This window comes from Cydia amplana, chromosome 19 (genome assembly GCF_948474715.1).
Source record: "Cydia amplana chromosome 19, ilCydAmpl1.1, whole genome shotgun sequence".
Lineage (NCBI taxonomy): Eukaryota > Metazoa > Arthropoda > Insecta > Lepidoptera > Tortricidae > Cydia > Cydia amplana.
In genome coordinates this window covers 10,905,264-10,924,139 of record NC_086087.1, presented here as the reverse complement: position 1 = coordinate 10,924,139, position 18,876 = coordinate 10,905,264, and the positions used below count along the sequence as shown (strand labels likewise).

The window sequence follows — 18,876 nt, the reverse complement described above, 5'->3', positions numbered from 1 at the left end:
TGTCCGCCCTGTGACTATAGGTAGGACCTTGGGCCTTAGGAGGTTAGATGACTCAGTGGAGGGTAGAAATTGCAAAGCCTAAGTCATTTTTAAGTCACCCCTAATCCTATTCACCCTACCCCTACTCATCCTACTAATTAACAGTCTTTCAAACTAAATCACGCCCGCCATATTTAATTTCATCTGTCATCCACCACAGCACCAAGGACATGATAACATTATGAAATTTCTTCAACCTTTGGCGCTTTATTGATTCTTACGGCGCCCGCATACGAATGTTGTGATAACGCCTCCACATCCTGTCGCATGCCACACGAAATCAAAAAAGTTTGTAGACAACCGACTTATCACTTATCACTTAAGTTAGGAACCTTCTGCCCGTGACTTCGTCTGAGTAGAATAATGATTTCCGCGACAAAAACTATCCTATATCCCTCCCCGGGACTCAGACTATATTCATGCCAAAATTCATCTAAATCGGTTTGGCGGGGCAATCAAGTAACCAACAGAAAGACAGACAAAAGTGCTGCTAAAGATGGAAACAATTCCTCTAAAAGTTGCGCTTAACTATTTTGCAACCCCAAACATCGTCATACATACCTAAGCTATGCATAATTTGCCTGTGATTTTGGTAGTTAACTGAGAACAAAAAGTTACACATTATTTAAGCTACGATCGCCGTTTTCTATAACCGACTGTAACTTGGCTGGACCCTTATGGGGGTTTTCAGACAAAATGGCACCATTTAGTATTTTCGAAAAACAAGGTCATTTTTTGGGGCAATTTTTTTTTTTTCATTTTAAATCGACAGTCCTCGTGATTCTGAGTAGAAATAAACCAAAAGTTGATGAATTTTCGAGAAAAATTAAATGGTACACTTTTAAGTCAAAATGCCCTTATACGGGTCAGTGTAGCAAGTATTTATCGCGAGAGCATGCGGCAATGAGGTCGCGACACGACATGCCCCCAACACTTTAACCTATAATTCCGTTGTAGCCACTGGCTCATTCACAACTAACTTTCCAATTGCCTGTTAGGAACGAGATATCGGGAACTTTATACAGCTCTCAACAAAATAAAACACGATATCCGCTCGCTTTATCTATTGATTGTAGTTTTACCGCTGAGTTATTTTGTTTTAGGTTGATTTCTTTTCCCTAGATGTTTTTAATGAATTGTAGATGTAAATAAGTTGATATCGAGTAAAAGGGTCGAGAGTGTTAAGCTCTACTAATGCCACCCTAAATAATAGATGCTGCCAAGGTGCTCACAAATATCTGAACACGCATCTATTGTCAAGACGTTAGAGCGCGTGTTCTGATATTTTTGAGCACCTCGGCGGCTCCTATATATCTGACGACGACTGTACACCGTATACCTCCGTATACCCATGTTGCCAATGATAAAAGTATAAACATATATGCAAGTGTGTTTAGCTGACAGTACATAATGTATATACAAATGTAGTAGGTAGAGGCGTGTCATCGTAACGAGGCCATTTGTTTGCCGCTTAAGACAAGTTGGAAAGTAATTGCGCAAACAACGTACATATATACTTATACAGGTACCGTTACCTTGCCTATAGGCATATACTTGTAACTTGAGAGACATAAACACATAGAAAAAACAAATGATGCTTCATTAACAAGGAAATCACAGGCATAATTCCTATTTTTTCGCACAACTTGTATCGTAAATAACTATTCAAGGTCAATCATATCAAATTTTAATCACTTTGCACTGCAAATTAATTCACAGTTTAAAACTGTCATAATTTACATACCTAAGTAATTTTTATAATTTGCGTTTTGTGCAAAATTTTAAAAATATAATCCTCTCTAGTAGTTGATTATAATTGTCTGAGCTGTTTTCGTCTACTTACGAAATGTATCCTCTGATTATCGAATCTACCAAGAAAAATCTTCCGATAATTGAGTTAAGCCGATTTCTGAGTGGATAGACTAACTAATCCCTAATTAGACCGTCTTCAATATTAACGCATTATTCCCATTCAACATATTTATTAGCGTCTATACCAGGGTAAATTTATACAGCAGGCAGTTCGGATCTTTTCCTCTACAGGCCACAATTCTCAACCGATTCTCGTGAAATTTTGTAAGCAGGTCCGATAATTAAATTTTCTATATATATATTTTTTTTTTAAACGGCGTAGCCATACATTTAGTCAATTTTAAGTTGTGCTCGTGAGGTGTACAGCTCTCAGGGCCTCTAGTTATTTTGCATATAGTAATTTGAATTTCAAGTTGCATAACTTGAGACTGTCAACTCAGACGCAAACTCAAAAACAAACGGGTTTCAGGATTTTGTTTAACTTAATAGCTTAAGCCGACAAATCCTGTGAGTCGACTTGATTAAACCCTTCCTTGTAGGAAAGCCTTTAAAGCGATTATGTATATAGGTTTTCAGGCACCGTGATACTTTAACGTTGCTGGTTCATTTAGTATAAGGCGCTTTAGCGAGGAAGATATGATGCAGATTATAGAAGACCATGTAAGGATTGATGAAATGCGGCTTTGATAGTAAGTATACTAAGACATACACATTTATCGAAGCTGGGGTTGCAGAGTGGTGGTCAGCAGAGGAAAGGGCTCAATCGATTCTCCATACACACGTAGTCCTCATTTACCTCCCTGGAACTTGGCATGTATTTTAAACACAGCTATACCCGCCCGTTTTTTTATTTGTTATAAGTAACGTGATGCCAACAAACTGCCTAACAGTTTGGCGAAACATTAAACCAACTTAAAATGTAATTTTCATTCCAATTATATGTAACTGTCAAGTGGATCCGAGGCACCTTTAGGAGGCTACTAGAAAAACGCAAAGATGATAGACAGTAGCTGAAGCACTAGACTCACACCTACACACCATTTTTTTAAATATGGTCACGTTGGTCTGTGTTTTAAAAATTGTTTATACCGATCATTTTAGAGGTGCGCAATGTTGGAAACTCTAGTCTCCAGAATCATGTGAGTGGGTAAGAATTTATTTAATTTAATACGCTTTAACTATTTTATGAACCACATAAACAATGAGTGTTCCGGATCCAATTCCATTCCCGTTTAATGTAAACACGGAGTAAACCCTTAACGTAAACATTATTGTTTACGACTCGACAGGCAAATTCGAACATCTAACTGATGTGACTGTGTGAAGGAAAATCTTTCGTAAAATCCTGGGACCTATCAAGAGAGACAACGGCACGTGGAGGATAAGGAGGAATGCCGAAATCGAGGAGCTGGTGGCCGGACCCAATATCATCGGCGAAACGAAATCCCACAGACTTCGCTGGTTCGGTCTCCTATTGAGAATGGGAGAGGACCGGGCTGCCAAGAGGGCGTACCTGGGAAGACTGACTGGTGGCCGCCCGGTAGGTCGGCCCAGATACCGCTGGGGAGACAGTGTGGAAGCGGATCTGCGTCAGCTTCAAGCCAATAATTGGTAGGAAACGGCGCAGGATCGGGAAAAGTGGTGTGCTCTAGTTTCGGAGGCCAAGATCCTCTTTGGGTCGCTGAGCCGTAATATTTAGTTAGTTAACTGATGTCATTCAGTTATCATTTATTTCGTACGTAACTTGTATTGGCGTGGGCGAGACGCACGATAACTACATAACATGATTCAGATATTATTCTGAAGTGAGTGTGATGTTGATTCAAATTGGCCTGTTTTTTACTACTCGCAATCTGCACGCGTGTTTCAAACAACGATAAATACAGCGTGTTTGTTTAAAACCTGTTTTCGAAAGAATTCTAATTCTGTTTCTATGCCAGTTATTATTATTTTTTAAGACTACCTGCTTCGCATTGTTTTTAGTATGTTTACGTTAGTAATGTTTTTTTTTTATTTTATAAGTTTTAAGGGTCCACTGAAAATCAACGTCGTTGCACTAAGTGCTCCGACACATGCTGAGTGGTATCCTCTTTGGAACAACCAATTGCATAACTATGTAACATGTTTATCATCTAAGGTGTATTCGGGTATTTCCGAATGAACGATAGTGGCGGATAATTCCGAATGGTGACTCTTACTACAACGGAATATGAGTGATTTTACAATGATTTTCGGGATTACCCGATTTCCGGAATGACTCAAATAAACCTTATTAATTTTAAGATTGTGTTGTTTCAAATACTTAAATTATTTTCATTTCATTCATTTCATTTCAAAATGATGTGACCTTTTCCGGCAGATAGCGGTGTGAATAATCTCGCCTTTCTGCTGTCTGTGCACGTTCTTTTAGCATTGAGTAATTATCAGCTTAAAGCGATGTCCTATATAAGTTAATACTTTCAGCTTTAAACGCTTTGAAAGTGTTTTTATCCATGTATGCACAGACTCCTACCACTGTCCAACTAATTTGATATTGAACTGCACCAATCTAAGTAAGTGCACTGCGAGTAATCTCAATACTCAATACGTTGTCAAATTATGATTAATTATTTAAACCTCAAATTCAGGTCTGGCCAAAAGCAAACCCATCCTAGCCATCAAACACAGTCTTCTCCTTCAAAATAAATCTAGTAATCCCTCCACGTAATGCACCCTTTGCAGAATACGTGTTTCGAATGCACCGTGGTGTCATGCATCCTTCTATCATTTACCACAGCTCGCTTGAACATTAGGTACAGTCAGAAGCAGAAGTTGCTAAGCGGGCGAGGTGTTCAAAATGATCTTAAAGCGACTTTATTGTTCATAGAATAAGAGCGTGTCAAGGAAATTTTGAACACCTAGCCTGCTTAGCAACTTCTGCTGCTGACTTTAGGAGAGTAATCCTAAAGGATGAAATTGAAAGATTCGCACGCTTCCAGTAACGCAAAATTTTAAACAGAAGTATACCTACTTCCAGAGTTATTAAGGTAAAACGTTAAAACCCGCAAATCTTACGTCGCAAGTTTCATCGCGGCGCGCCATATCTTTTGTTCCTTTTCTAATTTGTCGTTGAGCCCCTCTTAAGTCTAGCTAGACAGGAAGAAAGGCAACATATATCCTATTCTGTGGTGCTCATATTGCAACTTGCACTTCAAGACGAACACCAGGCTCGCAGCATTTGACACTGTTGTAAGACTTCGGCCGAGCGAACGACCGACTAATCTCATTTGGAGGCCGGTGTAACACGCGGGTTATACGCGTTTACATGTATGAAATGGTGAGGTGTCTTTTATTTAATAACCTTTTTCTACTCCCGTACTTTTATTTGTCGTTTAAAAGGTCGTACACATACCTTTAAACCCCTATGTTATAGTTGTCAAGACAAGTCTTTAGTCTATTCCCCAAAAAAGTATTTGTGCATACACACAGTATCTTTTTGGTACTTTTACGATACTTCGTGAAATCACCACTTAAAAAATATTGTATGAAATACATTGTTGCCAACCTAATTTTAATTGTCATCTCTGACAGATGAGTACTAAGTGCATTGCTGCCAATTTACAAAATATTCATTAGGTTCTATAGTAGAAACAATAAAATTGCTTCAGAAGTCAGAAACGCGCATGTGACACCCGTAATATAGCAAGATCCATAGACTACGAACACCGCTTAGCGTTGCTTGTTAGTCTCCATAGGCTACTGGGGCCAAAATCGAGAAAAAAACTGTCCAAAATTGCAGTTTAACTAAGAGCAAATACCAGGGCCTCATGAGTTACAAGAAGGTGTCGCTGACCAACCGGCCGGGGGGCGCGGGGCGCGGTGGCCGGGTCGCGTATGGAAATGAAAAAAATAAAAATTATTTTCGTTGAATGAAAAATATTTATTAAATTTACAATTTTATTTCAAGTGCTTGTTACTCACGCCACTCGCCTTTTTTGACCTCTCTTAACAACGGTTGCATAAAATACTAATTAGTTTTCGATGACATAGTAACTTTAACACATTCAGTGCTGTAAACGCGACTATCGGGTATTTTATGATTTCGTTTCCTGCCCGGACGAGTTGATAGTCGGGATCTTGGTACTACATGGGACGTCTTTAGGCGAGTATTTTTTTATCATAAATAAGAGGCGATCTTTTAAGAGTCACACGAAGCCGCCGCCAAAAAACCACTGTCATACAATCGAAGTTACGCTATCATTTTAAAAAGACGTGTTTACTAATTTTATTATCGGTGCATGTTGATAAAAATAGTATTGATATAACTAATTGCAATTATTTCTAAATACAAACAATCTTATCTAAGCTATAAAATACAAATCAGGTTAATAATTTAAAAAATGCAGGAAGTTATCAATTATCAAACTTTTTATTGAATATAAAATAGTATAAATAGACGACATAATAGTTTAGGGGTACATTTTAAAGCGCGTTTCACTATGGCTCGCCTGCTAGTCGCCGTTTTCGTCACTGTGAGTTTATTAGTTCCAGCAGCATTGGCATCAGGTAAGCATAATCAATCATTTGTGGGTACGGTCATAGCCAAATAGACACTGTTCACCCGAGCAGAGCGTCCAACTAAATATATTTTTATAAATACTACTCCTTGACAATTAGAATAAGAATTAGAATAGGAAACAAAATAGTAAATATGATAATAAAAAAAATTCAAAGTTAATAAGTCAAATTCTGGTTACGATTATTACCAGTTCAGCCAGCCTATTATGGATAGCTTTATCCATCTTTATCCACGTGATAAAATAACTGTCACTGTTTAACACCGTGGGAAAGAAAGTGACGGACACCGTTTTATCACGCTGTCACGTAGACAAGAACGACCATCATATCCGTACAGTTGAATATTTTGTAACGCAATTAAGGGTTTAAGGGCACTTTCCCCCCATAATTTCAACTTGCACTTGATTTGACTGGTTTATCTTTATCTTATTTTAAGTTTGTTTTCAGCCTTCCACGCAGCCAACAAGAACTTGGGCATCTACGGCGGGCAGAATGTCTCCATCCAGGACAACCCCTACATGGCCGCGATATTCGTCGAAGACGGCGATGATTTCGATTTCCTGTGTGGAGGTTCTATCGTCCATAAACGTTTTATTCTCACTGCTGCGCATTGCTTTGAGTAAGTTGTAATTATCAGTTTCTTAAATATAAAGTTGTACAACTTACAACTTCACTAAATCACTAACCCCCTTATTCATAAAATTTTACGAGCCTTTTAATTAACCAAACTACGTTTAATCCCTTTCCTACAAATACATAAGTCAAAATGACAGATAAAGACAAACGGTTAATAGCTAATTCAGGCTTGTAGTGCGTCATATATCATATACACCAATAAATAACGCTATAAATCATTACAGGGATACGAAAGCGACTGCAATAAGGGTTCTGGTCGGAACACACACCTTGTATGAAGAAAACGGAATATTTTACGAAGTGAAAAAGAAGATTTGTCATAAAGGCTACAATGGAGAAGTTAATGATATATGCCTGTTGAAATTAAAGGGGCATATTGAGTATGGCGCCAAGATGGCAAAAATTACGCTGCCCGATAAAGACTTCCAGTTAGAAGCAGGTGTGCTGGTTAATGTCACCGGATGGGGGAGAACAGACGAATATGTAAGTATTATAAGTAGTAGTAGAATAAAATAAGATAGCCAAATGTGTAATCTCGGTCAAATATTAATGAAACCTTACTACAGTACAGCTTCAATTTTCTTGGCATCCAGTTAAAAAAGGTATCAAATGTTATTTGCGTCCAACAGTCAAATGTCGATATTTTTATTTGTTTTTTATTTCATATAAATTGGGGACTTTTGTTACTCATACATTTTTTGATAGGTATATTATCTGGTAGAACTAAGCATTATTATGTTTTAAAAATTTCATACAGGTACCTACTGTTTTGCAAAATTTGGTCCCGCCGAGATTTTTGAGCAGTTATCTCCTCGGGGCTGCGTGGTGTTGTCATTGATTTATTTTAAAGTGTATACTCGTAGTAATATTCCTAAAGTGAAGAATAAAATTTGTTTTTGTCTTTTTTTAAAGCCCCAGTTCCACTTTGATCGGCCGCATGTAAATATACTAAATATGTATCTATATTATTACCATAAGTACGAAAATCATATGCTAAATGTATTTTGTTCTAAATAGTACTACCCGAAAACTCTCCGTCAAACTACGGTACCTATCGAGTCGCCAGACAGCTGCCGCAATGAATACGAGGAACTGACTGACACCTTCATCTGCGCTGGGTCGAGAGGCCACGACGCTTGCAAGGTATATACCTACCATTGTCCATACTAACGGCTACCCCACACTCGAGACGCCGACGCTCAAAAGACGCTTGTGTGAGGTGGCCCTAATATAACGGACGATCTATTATGAACGGGACAATTCGTAAAACTTTTTGTAAATAGATAGTCAGTTACGAGTGTTACTGTTAGTAAAATTTCCACAGACTTTCTACTAAGAAACGTTTAATATCTTCCGCTTTCTTACTTGTCCGATATATCACCACGCAAAGAGTGGCGGACCAGCTCAGAGGGGCTACCGCGAAAACCGTTTTTCGCAAATTGCGGGGATCTTTCTCTTTTACTCCAATGAAGGCGTAATTAGAATGACAGAGAAAAATGCCCGCAATTTGCGAACTTCGATTTTCGCGGTTATAGCCCAGCGCAGTTCCCGCTACAAGATACAATTAATACATGACTGTAGGTTGGAAAAATAGGACGCATCTCAAAATATGAGCCTTTGGACGCTCATATTGAATCCATAATCTTCAATAATGGATTTCTTTATCCACTTTTCAAACAAAATAAACCCAAACTTTATTCTAGTAACTATAGGACTTGCAACAAGCACTCTAGAATAGTCCGTTGAGTCCGTTACACTAAAGTCTATTTTTTTATTCGGTAGACTAAAATAACATTTCATAGTATGAACAGCATGTGTCATTTCATACTATGAAATGTCATTTTAGTCTACCGAATAAAAAAAATAGACTTTACAATACTTGTGTAATAAATGAGTGGACGCTCAAGTTGGGCGTGCAGCGGGGCGGGGCGTGCGGCGTGCATGTTAAACATATGCAAACGTATAGTAGCGGCCTTAGTGCACGCTGCTCAAATCACTTATTAGCCCGACGCCACGCTGCACGCCCCGCCGAACGCTCCGCTTCAAGCGTCCACTCAGGCCTTACAAAGTCAATCTGGAGTCTCCTTGCCGTATCGGAATCTTGCTAATTCTATTTATCTATACAGGGTGACAGCGGAAGCCCTCTTACACTGAAGGGCGTGCAAATCGGCCTGGTGTCCTATGGGCACGGATGCGGGCTCGTTTCCACTGTCTACACCAGGGTCTCCAGCTATGTCAACTGGATCCATGATAATATCCTCAAAAACGTCTAGATTCTAGATTACCTTTAGTGTAAGGCCTGAGTGGACGCTCGAAGCGGAGCGTTCGGCGGGGCGTGCAGCATGGCGTCGGCCGTCGGGCTCACAAGTAATTTGAGCAGCGTGCACTAAGGCCGCTCCTATACGCTTGCATTTGTTTAACATGCACGCCGCACGCCCCACCCCGCTGCACGCCCAACTCGAGCGTCGACTCAGGCCTTACACTTACTGCTGTAATCCTTATTTAATGTAATCTTATAATCAATTATATTCCATTTAATACAGTTTTAACTGAGAAACATATTCATTGTTTGAATAGATATGGCAATATTGGCATTGAACAAAATTCAGTTATTGTCAATGAGTTTAATGAAAAAGACTGTTACTTTTCTATGTTTTCTTTTAATTTTGATTAAACTAGTTTAAACATACAGTCCAATTCTCATTTTAATCCATATTTCCTATGACATTTTTTTTAATAAATGCCAGACCTAACAGTGGACATCGGTTTATATATGCTACTCCAAAAATGATTTGACTGTCATTTGCAATATGTAGAGTCTGTGCGGAAAGAGAAGAGTATTGGGCCCCATACATTCCACGACTCTTCTCTTTTCGAACAGACTCTACCTACCATGTAAAACCCGCTTTTATATTTACGCCTATTGAGCAAGCTTAAGTCTTTGTGTAACATGAGACATCTAAAGGAATGCGAAAAACACGTTTATCCTTATACATACCTTCAACTGTAAGCAGAATATCGTGTGCGGGTTTTTTAGTAAAACCACTAAGGATAACACAGATTTAGCGCGCAATCTCCGAAGCCCTTCTATTGATATCCATAGAATATAAGTTTAGTCATTTATTCAATATTGCATTGTCATGTACATAATAAGGTGTTACAATTTAGGAGGCCAGTTCATGACAAGTTTAAAAAGATACACCGCGGTATTCGGAAAACAAGATCCGTTCTAGAGAAGAGAACGATACGATATGTACTCGATATCTGGTAGTTTAGATTTCAACTAGATATCTTTTGCAGCTCAATTCGGGCAACCAATGTCACTTTTACGTTAAATTATCGTAGTAAGATCGTTTCAAAATCGTTTTGAGATCTAAAAATACTGATCATAACGAGACGTTTTAGACATTGTGGAAATCGTTCAAGAGTATCTCCTGAATCGCGGAAATGTCAAATCTGACACGATAGATCTTAAAAATATCGTTGTCGTATTTTGGTGATATCTAATAGATATCTAGTCCAAAACCCGAATCGGGCCCACAGCCAGTAGCAGATAATGAAGTATTATGTAATATGTTAAATGCTGATAAAGCGAGCGCAGATTGTTATCACTTCGTTCGTTAGACACCGTGCGCGTTGAATGGTCTGCCATCTAGTGGCCTAAATTTAAAACTTAAACTTAACATTCACACTTCGCACCAACATACAGGTGGTTCCTTGTACTGACCCTACAGTTAATGCACGCTCCCTATGGTATGACGTTTTCAGTGTAGCTTATTTATTACTGCGTAGAGGAATTTTCTCTGTTTAATTACGGTAATAAAATGACTATATTCTTGCACCAAGCTAATATAATAACGTGTAACTAACGTCTAACTAATGGACCAACAAAGTTTTGCTGCCTGAACCCCTATATTTAAAAATACAGATTATTGCATATATTGTACTTTAGTTACTCACCAGTTAGGTTATGTATATTTATATATAATATAATTTTGATATATATTTATTTATAATAGTATTAAATATTATTTGTTCCCGTCGTCCACAACGTGTCCTGCACTGCATGCTGTCCCGCACACTCCGCTGGCTCCACAGAAAACCAGCGCCGTTGGCCACGCTAGTCGTGCCAGCTGCATTGCTGAGTGGAGACCATTTCGGCTTCACATCTCTATACTATATCCGCTGATTTGTTTATCTTTGCCTTGTATCTGCAATATGTGTTTTGTTTGTATTGATGTGTTGTCTGAATAAATGATTTCTATTCTATTCTATTCTAACTAGTTTATTTATGGTCGAAATTACATGCGAAAAGATAAAACTCGAATCAGGCATTTGTCTATGCATTTCGTTCGTAGGTACTTCTATAATATAGTGCATACCAGAGTTTATTTCCGTAACAACTTTATCTAGGGCCGTTCTCTTTGGCAAGTAAAATGAGTGATCCGTTTTAATATATCTAATATGTATTTCCGAGTCTCGCAGGAGTTTCGTACTTTTTTAAATGTTCTTTCGTTGGCAATTACTGTACCCAACTACTGTAGGTAATATTTAATAATTGTTATGAGCTGTAGCCAAATTTGATGAGTTTGATGAATAAAATTTATCGTTGTATTAAATCTCTAAGATCGCAAATTGCATAGTATGTAAGATGGTATGTGTGTAGTGTTTGGGTACGGCATAGCCTCATCCACGCCTAATCTAATTAACCGAGGAGATGGCATTTTACTCGAGAGATTTCGGATCGGATAATGTGAATCCCTTCTCGGAAACCTATTAACTATGTATATGGGGATTTTACCACATTCAGACATTTCGGACATTATCATAGTAATTAAACCACTATTGATTAAATTCACTAAATTATTGATTAAATTACAGGTACCTACATGGTCATTTTAAACAAATATAATAAAAACTTTATTTTAATATAGGTATTCATTCCAAATTGTGTTATGTACAGTCAAAGATATGTTTACACTTTGGCACTTTACTCCTTTGTAACAAGGCGAAAAATTTAAACATATCTTTGACGGCGACTGTACTTTGCAAATTACCTGGATGAACATGTATAATAGTGATATAAAACTAATTACAACCGTTTTTTTATAAGTAATTGATACACCAACATTCCATATTGGATCATAATACGTATTACGTATTTTTAAGCAAAAACAAACGATCGAAATTATTAAATTAGGATTCGTGTTAAATAATACCTAATCTAGATATTGAATCCTTAGCAACGTTAGTAATTTATTAAATTATGTCATCGATACAGTTAGGTATTTAATTAATTATTAAGTACCTAACAGTATCGGGTATAAATATGCCCAATCGTAATTTCACATTACATATTATTTCGTACATATTAGCGTGTGTAGCGATGACTAGCTTACTGAAATTATTATGTGCGACTGTTATTGCTGTTAATGTATTAGTTCCAGTAGCATGGGGGTCAGGTAAATAAATAATATATTACTTTCAAATCTACACAACGTATATAGGTACTATATAATGTGTTTCTTTTTAACAAGTTGACCATTAGCTATGTATTTAGGCGTTTTCTAAAATAAATATTGAAAACCCGATTCTCACGGATCCTGGTGTTTTTGGGTTCTGGTGACAAAAAAAAATGTCCCAAAAATTTGTATGAAAATTGTACATTCCACTACGTCACGTCTATACAAGTGAAAATTTGTCTCATAATAAAACGTGACGTAATGGAATGGACATTGGAGAGTGCTGTCGATTCTGAGTAGAATGAGCCCAAGTATGTCCAGATTTGAAAGAATCAGGTTTTCGATATTTATTTTAGATAAAGCCCATTTACCTTCAAGAAAAGAGCGTACTCCCATCTTAAATGCTGGCAGTGCATTTACAACCCCTCTGTTGCGAGTGTCCTTGGGCTTGGGCGTTTGCGTCCTAAGTAGGTATATGTATCATTTAAAAAATCCAAATCGTCATTTAACTACGGAGAATTTTAATCGAGATCTCGACCAAGATTACATAAATCGAGATTCCATTGAATCTCGATTTATGTAATCATTGAATTGAATCTCGCAAATTCGTGCGAGATCTCGAAATTGCGAGATCGAGATTGCACTCCCTAGGTACGGACTAGGGTATTTCGCCAGATGATTCAGCCATGCTGCTAGCATGGAACCGATTCATTCCGCAGGGGCGATTTTTCCATTAGTTTTTTTTTTATATTTAATTTGAATGTTATTTAATATTAAATAAAACTAAAACTATTAAAACGGATTATATCGCGTATATTGAATTTATACTACATCCAGACGTTTCGTTTCATTTGTGAGTGTAGTTTTTCCACACTCACCCGTTGACAACGAACGCTGGGTTCGAAACGTCGGGATTGTAATATAAATTCAATATACGCGATATAATCCGTTTTAATTGTGTTATTTAATATTGGTTTGAATATAATGTACTGATATTTAAATTTCAAAACTTACTTCTCATTTACTTTCAGCCTTGCATACTTTGGATGCTCACAACTTGGGTATTTATGGTGGGCATGCTATCTCTATTGAAGACGCGCCATACATGGCGGCTTTGTTTGGAGACTATTATGGATTCCGGTACTTTTGCGGAGGATCCATCATCCATGAAAGATTTATTCTGACTGCAGCTCATTGCATAAGGTACCTATAGTTTATTTCTGTAAGAGAAGACAGAACAAGCAGAATATTGTAGTAATTCAAACTATCTTGATTTAAGTCTTTCAAAAACTAGGTGATGCAATAGTAGATATAATTACAAAATTAAACGAACTTACCTGTAAGTGAAGTTCCATTTGTATTATACGATATGCCTAGCCCGAGACATATCAAGTGAATATTTATATGATATGTCTCGGGCTAGGCAGTATCGTATAATAGTTGAAGCAATACCATTTAATTCGTCCAACGATGGGACTTAGGGCTCATTAAGAGGGTCCGAGAACTTGCATTCGAGTTTCATTACATTGCGTCATTTGATCGGTCGGCTGAATTGATCTAACCTCAATGGTCCGCAATGTAACTAAAATCGTATACGAGTTCGCGCGCCGTCTAAATGATCCCTTAATCGCGTTATATTAAATTATAAAAATAAATAAACTTCACAGGAGTATCGAAGACACGTCTTCAATAAAGGTTCTGGTGGGTTCCGACAATTTAGAACAGAAATCCGGATTCTTTATAGACATGGAAAAGCAGCTTTGCTACAAGTCATTCATCCCTTTTGGTAACATAAATGATATCTGCCTCTTGAAATTGATGGAGCCTATACGGTTTGGGAACAAAGTGGCGAAAATTTATCTGCCTGATGAAGAGCTGAAGGTAGAAGAAGGAGTTCAGGTCAACGTTACTGGATGGGGTTCAACTGACGGATATGTAAGTGCTATCAAACTTGGTTTACGTGTTTCCAGTGATAATAAGTGTTAACAACTGTGGAAAAATAATCCCAGTAACTAGTACAGTCGGCCAAAAATGTGGTCTACCACCCTACGGTTGAGGTTCGTTTGAACGTCATGAGACAACAAGTACGGCTACCATCAGTTTGGCACTGACATAAGCGCCATCGAGAACGTAATTTACTTTCTTTACATCTCGCTCGTACTGGCATATAAGTACAAACGAGATGTATAGAAAGTAAATTACGTTCTCGATAACGTATAATTATGTCAGTTTTGACACTGTCAGTGACTCATGGTACGGGCTAAGGTCGATTTACGTTAAACGTCAACGTTAAGAGTCAACCTTAGCGATAGTTAGATCTCGCCAGATCTCGCAGAAACTTTTGTCAAAACTGGTAGACCACTTTCTTGGCCCACTGTACCTAGAGTTAGACCAACAAAAGTCTACAGAGATTTTGACAGCACACGCAGTGCCAGTGTTATTGATACGTCATAATTTCATAGAAGTTTGCCGTTTAAAATAACACCTGGTTTAACTCTACCAAATCGCTTTGGTGGTAACTAATGGGAATAATAAATTGTTGAAGTATGGACGATGGTAGCCAACAGAAAGCAAAGAACATGTACAGTCAGCAGCAGAAGTTGCTAAGCGGGCGAGTTGTTCACAATTACCTTGACACGCTCTTATTCTCTTAACAATAAAGTCACGTGAAGATCATTTTGAACACATGGCCCGCTTAGCAAGTTCTGTTGCTGACTGTACCTGTGGTGGTTTGCTTTTCTCGACTATAAAACCCTACAATAGGCTACATGACTAATTTTTTTTATGGTATCAATCGATCGGGTTTGTTTTTAGGATCAAATGTCTATATGGGACCCATTGCATTAAAGTAACACAAAAGTCAGAAATTGTAGTCAAAGTCCGACAGTCGCACTTCACTCGCGAAACGCCCTATACAAAACAGCCAAAGGCCGTGACGTCATCGCCCATCTTGTAGTATGGACAAAACAAGAAAATTGCGTTTTTGTCGGTGAAATATTGCGTTTATGTATATAGTTGCTATACAATATTTTTTTGGATGAAATGTAAGGAATCGAATGGTACCCTTACTTATATCGTTTTTGGAAGTTAAAAAAAAAGTTAAATTTTGAAACTTTCAGGTCCTGTAATTTTGTAATTTTTCAATATTTTATTTTAATATCCACATTATTGTGATAAATTGCTCGTTTGCTATCTATTTTACTAGATTTTGTTATAAAATTCAACATGTGTCATGATGTCATCATCCCTATTACCTAGTGATATTTTAATTGGTAAGCTATTTGTGAAAGTGTTAGCGTTTTTAGGGTTCCGTACCCAAAGGGTAAAAACGGGACCCTATTACTAAGACTCCGCTGTCCGTCCGTCCGTCCGTCCGTCCGTCTGTCACCAGGGCAGGCTGTATCTCACGAACCATGATAGCTAGACAGTTGAAATTTTCACAGATGATGTATTTCTGTTGCCGCTATAACAACAAATACTAAAAACAGAATAAAATAAAGATTTAAGTGGGGCTCCCATACAACAAACGTGATTTTTGACCGAAGTTAAGCAACGTCGGGCGGGGTCAGTACTTGGATGGGTGACCGTTTTTTGCTTATTTTTTTGCTTGTTTTGCTCTATTTTTTGTTGATGGTGCGGAACCCTCCGTGCGCGAGTCCGACTCGCACTTGGCCGGTTTTTTTACAAAACACTGCACTCAATTAATGTTTATGGTTTCCAACAGTATTATGAGAACAACCTCCGCCAAGTGACAATACCGGTTGAGTCGCAGGACAACTGCCGGAAAACCTACGTGGATCTGACTGACTACAAGATTTGCGCGGGAACGGACGGCCATGATGCCTGCTGGGTAAACCAATTACTTATCAACATCATTAGCTGATATTCTTATCAACCTACGTATGGAGACATCAGAGGGCCTACCGCCAAAAACGAAAATCGAAAACTGTTTATCTGCCTATCTATCACTCGAATATGCAAGAGCGATAAAGAAGCAGATAACGATTTTTTTTGTTTTTCGCGGTAGGGCCTCTGATGTCAAAACTGTGTGGCAGATGTTTATTGTGGACAAATCCACCGTAGATCTGTTCATACAGTCAGTCACCTGCAATAATATGTTACTCTTCGAAGGCAGCAAAAATATGTGAATATGTGGCTCTACAAATAAGCTCGTGTCAGATATTTTTGCGGCCTTCGTTGTGTAACATATTACCGTTGTGTTTCACCGGATGGTCTCATCGGAAGATCAGCGCTGGAAGTCGCCAGCAACATGCTGAGGTGAAACCATTTCGTGGCGCTTTATCCTTTTATTCTCTTTTATGTATAATTTTCTATGTTGTGTTTGTGCTCACGAATAAAATTATTTCTATTCTATTCTATTCTATTATTGCAGCTTATTATTCGTCTTATACATTAACAGTATTTAAAGTTAATTCGTGATGAAAGCTAGGTTATTTTTTATGGTTGTAACCGTACCCAAGCTATTTGAAACATACTATAGTTGCCGTTTTATATGCAGGGTGACAGCGGTGGTCCACTAACATACAACAACGTACAGATCGGGCTCGTCTCGTACGGCGAAGGATGCGGCCAACATTCCTCAGTGTACACCAGGGTGTCCAAATACGTCAAGTGGATCAGCAAGACCATCAAGCAGAATCTATAATACGAGTACTAGCATTACCGAAATTACACATGTAGTGAACAATCCGTTTTTTATTAATTTACCATCATATTTTCTCGGAAACGTTTGAATTTGTCATGAACTTCAGTCAACCTCAATACTTTTTGTACTGAGACTGACTGAAATAGCATAACACGTTCGTGCGTTTCCGAAAAATACGATGGTAAAGGATTATTCACCGCACCTGTTTTTAGTTCCTAGTCCTAGAGGCCATCTTCTTTTTCAAAAGTTTTTCTCAATAAAAAGCACAGAATAAGTAATAGTATTATCATACAGAACGGACACACACCGCCCCGCCCCGACTCGGATTACCTCGCCCGCGACTGGCCGCGACATGAATGTGTGCGTAACTCGCTCTACTGAGATTCCGTCAGGATTCCGTCAGAAACTCAATGACGCGTGTACAGACGTGCCGCGCACACATATAAACGCAAATCATTTTTGATGTATGGCGTGTCCGCCCTGTGATAAAAAGACACGTCAAGATTGTTTACCTTTTTTCTAATGTTAAAAAAACAAAGTATAAAGCATGCTCATGCGAGTCGTGCGGGTCACGTGACATGACACGTGTGCGGCGAACATGTGAGAAGCAGTAGGAATACTCCGCAATAGCGCGCCCGACTGACTTGCTGATCGGATAACAAATAACTAGAGGAAACATGTAAAATTGTGTGCAAACACGAAACTCCGTTTTTCCATCGGTAACGAGAATCCGGAACGCCCACAACATGCTGTCAATTTTTGATGATAATAAATAGTGAGCATATTTGTCGCTCGTCGTGGATATTGGAGTTTTATTTAATAAATAAATGTAGGACAGTCAAGTGTAAAAATATGGGCGCACACATCATACTCAAAAATATGTCCCCTAGGTCTTATGTCAGCTAATTAAGAACATATTTTTGAGTACCTAAGTTATATGCACATTACACTCGACTGTACAAATTGTGGATACATACAAACACCGACTACATAATATTTTTTAGTCTTGATAAGGATTAATTTTAAAGGTCATAAACTTCTTAAATGCCCTCTTTTCCCAGAAGTGATTTTCTCTGTCAAAAGTTCAATCGAAGGTGAAATCCTACGATGACTGTGGGTGTAAGAGAACAGATTTAATTAAAACCCTACGCTAAGAAATCTTATGAATATAAATACTCATTACTTTGTTCAATAATGCCTTTGAATATTTTCTTTAATAATAAAGAAGAATTGATGCACTCCCGACTAATTGGACAGAAAAAATTAACCGTGTATTTAATTGTTTCGGATTTATTCAGAATTAAACTCTGTCAGCAAGATTCAAAGTCTATTTTACAAGTGCGCAAAGCCATTACAAAGTAGCGATAGTTTGAGCTCGAATAAGTTTGTCCAGATTGCCAGGATTGCTATTCCAATAGCTTATAGAGGTAAACCCGCTCAATGTCATATCTTATTAAATTCGTGATGGTGTTGAAATAGTATGTGAGACAAAAAAATTGCGGCATGCGAACTCACCAAAGTAATTGTACCAAATATAAAGTATGAACGAGGTGTGCATCAGAAACAGACCGAGGCGATAGCTCGATAAGCAATGTTAATACTAGATTCGAATGTAATCAATATTCTGTGAAAAGTCTGGATATGCGAGAAGCTTTTTCAGAGGCTATATTAGTGTATCTTTCCGAGGATGATAGATTACGTCTG

At 38.0% G+C, this 18,876-nt stretch overlaps 2 protein-coding genes across 2 annotated transcripts in view; one reads left to right on the top strand and one right to left on the bottom strand.

The window, feature by feature from the left end:
• The window catches only part of LOC134656855 (uncharacterized), a 494,896-nt gene that overhangs the window by 444,953 nt on the left and 31,067 nt on the right, over positions 1-18,876 (bottom strand). The window lies entirely within an intron of this gene.
• LOC134657163 (trypsin-4-like) lies at positions 6,843-17,172 on the top strand. Its single transcript, XM_063512716.1, has 7 exons — positions 6,843-7,027; positions 7,269-7,527; positions 8,062-8,187; positions 13,516-13,709; positions 14,174-14,441; positions 16,231-16,356; positions 17,026-17,172. The coding sequence occupies exons 1-7, from the start codon at positions 6,927-6,929 to the stop codon at positions 17,170-17,172; spliced, it is 1,221 nt and encodes a 406-aa protein (XP_063368786.1). The 5' UTR covers positions 6,843-6,926.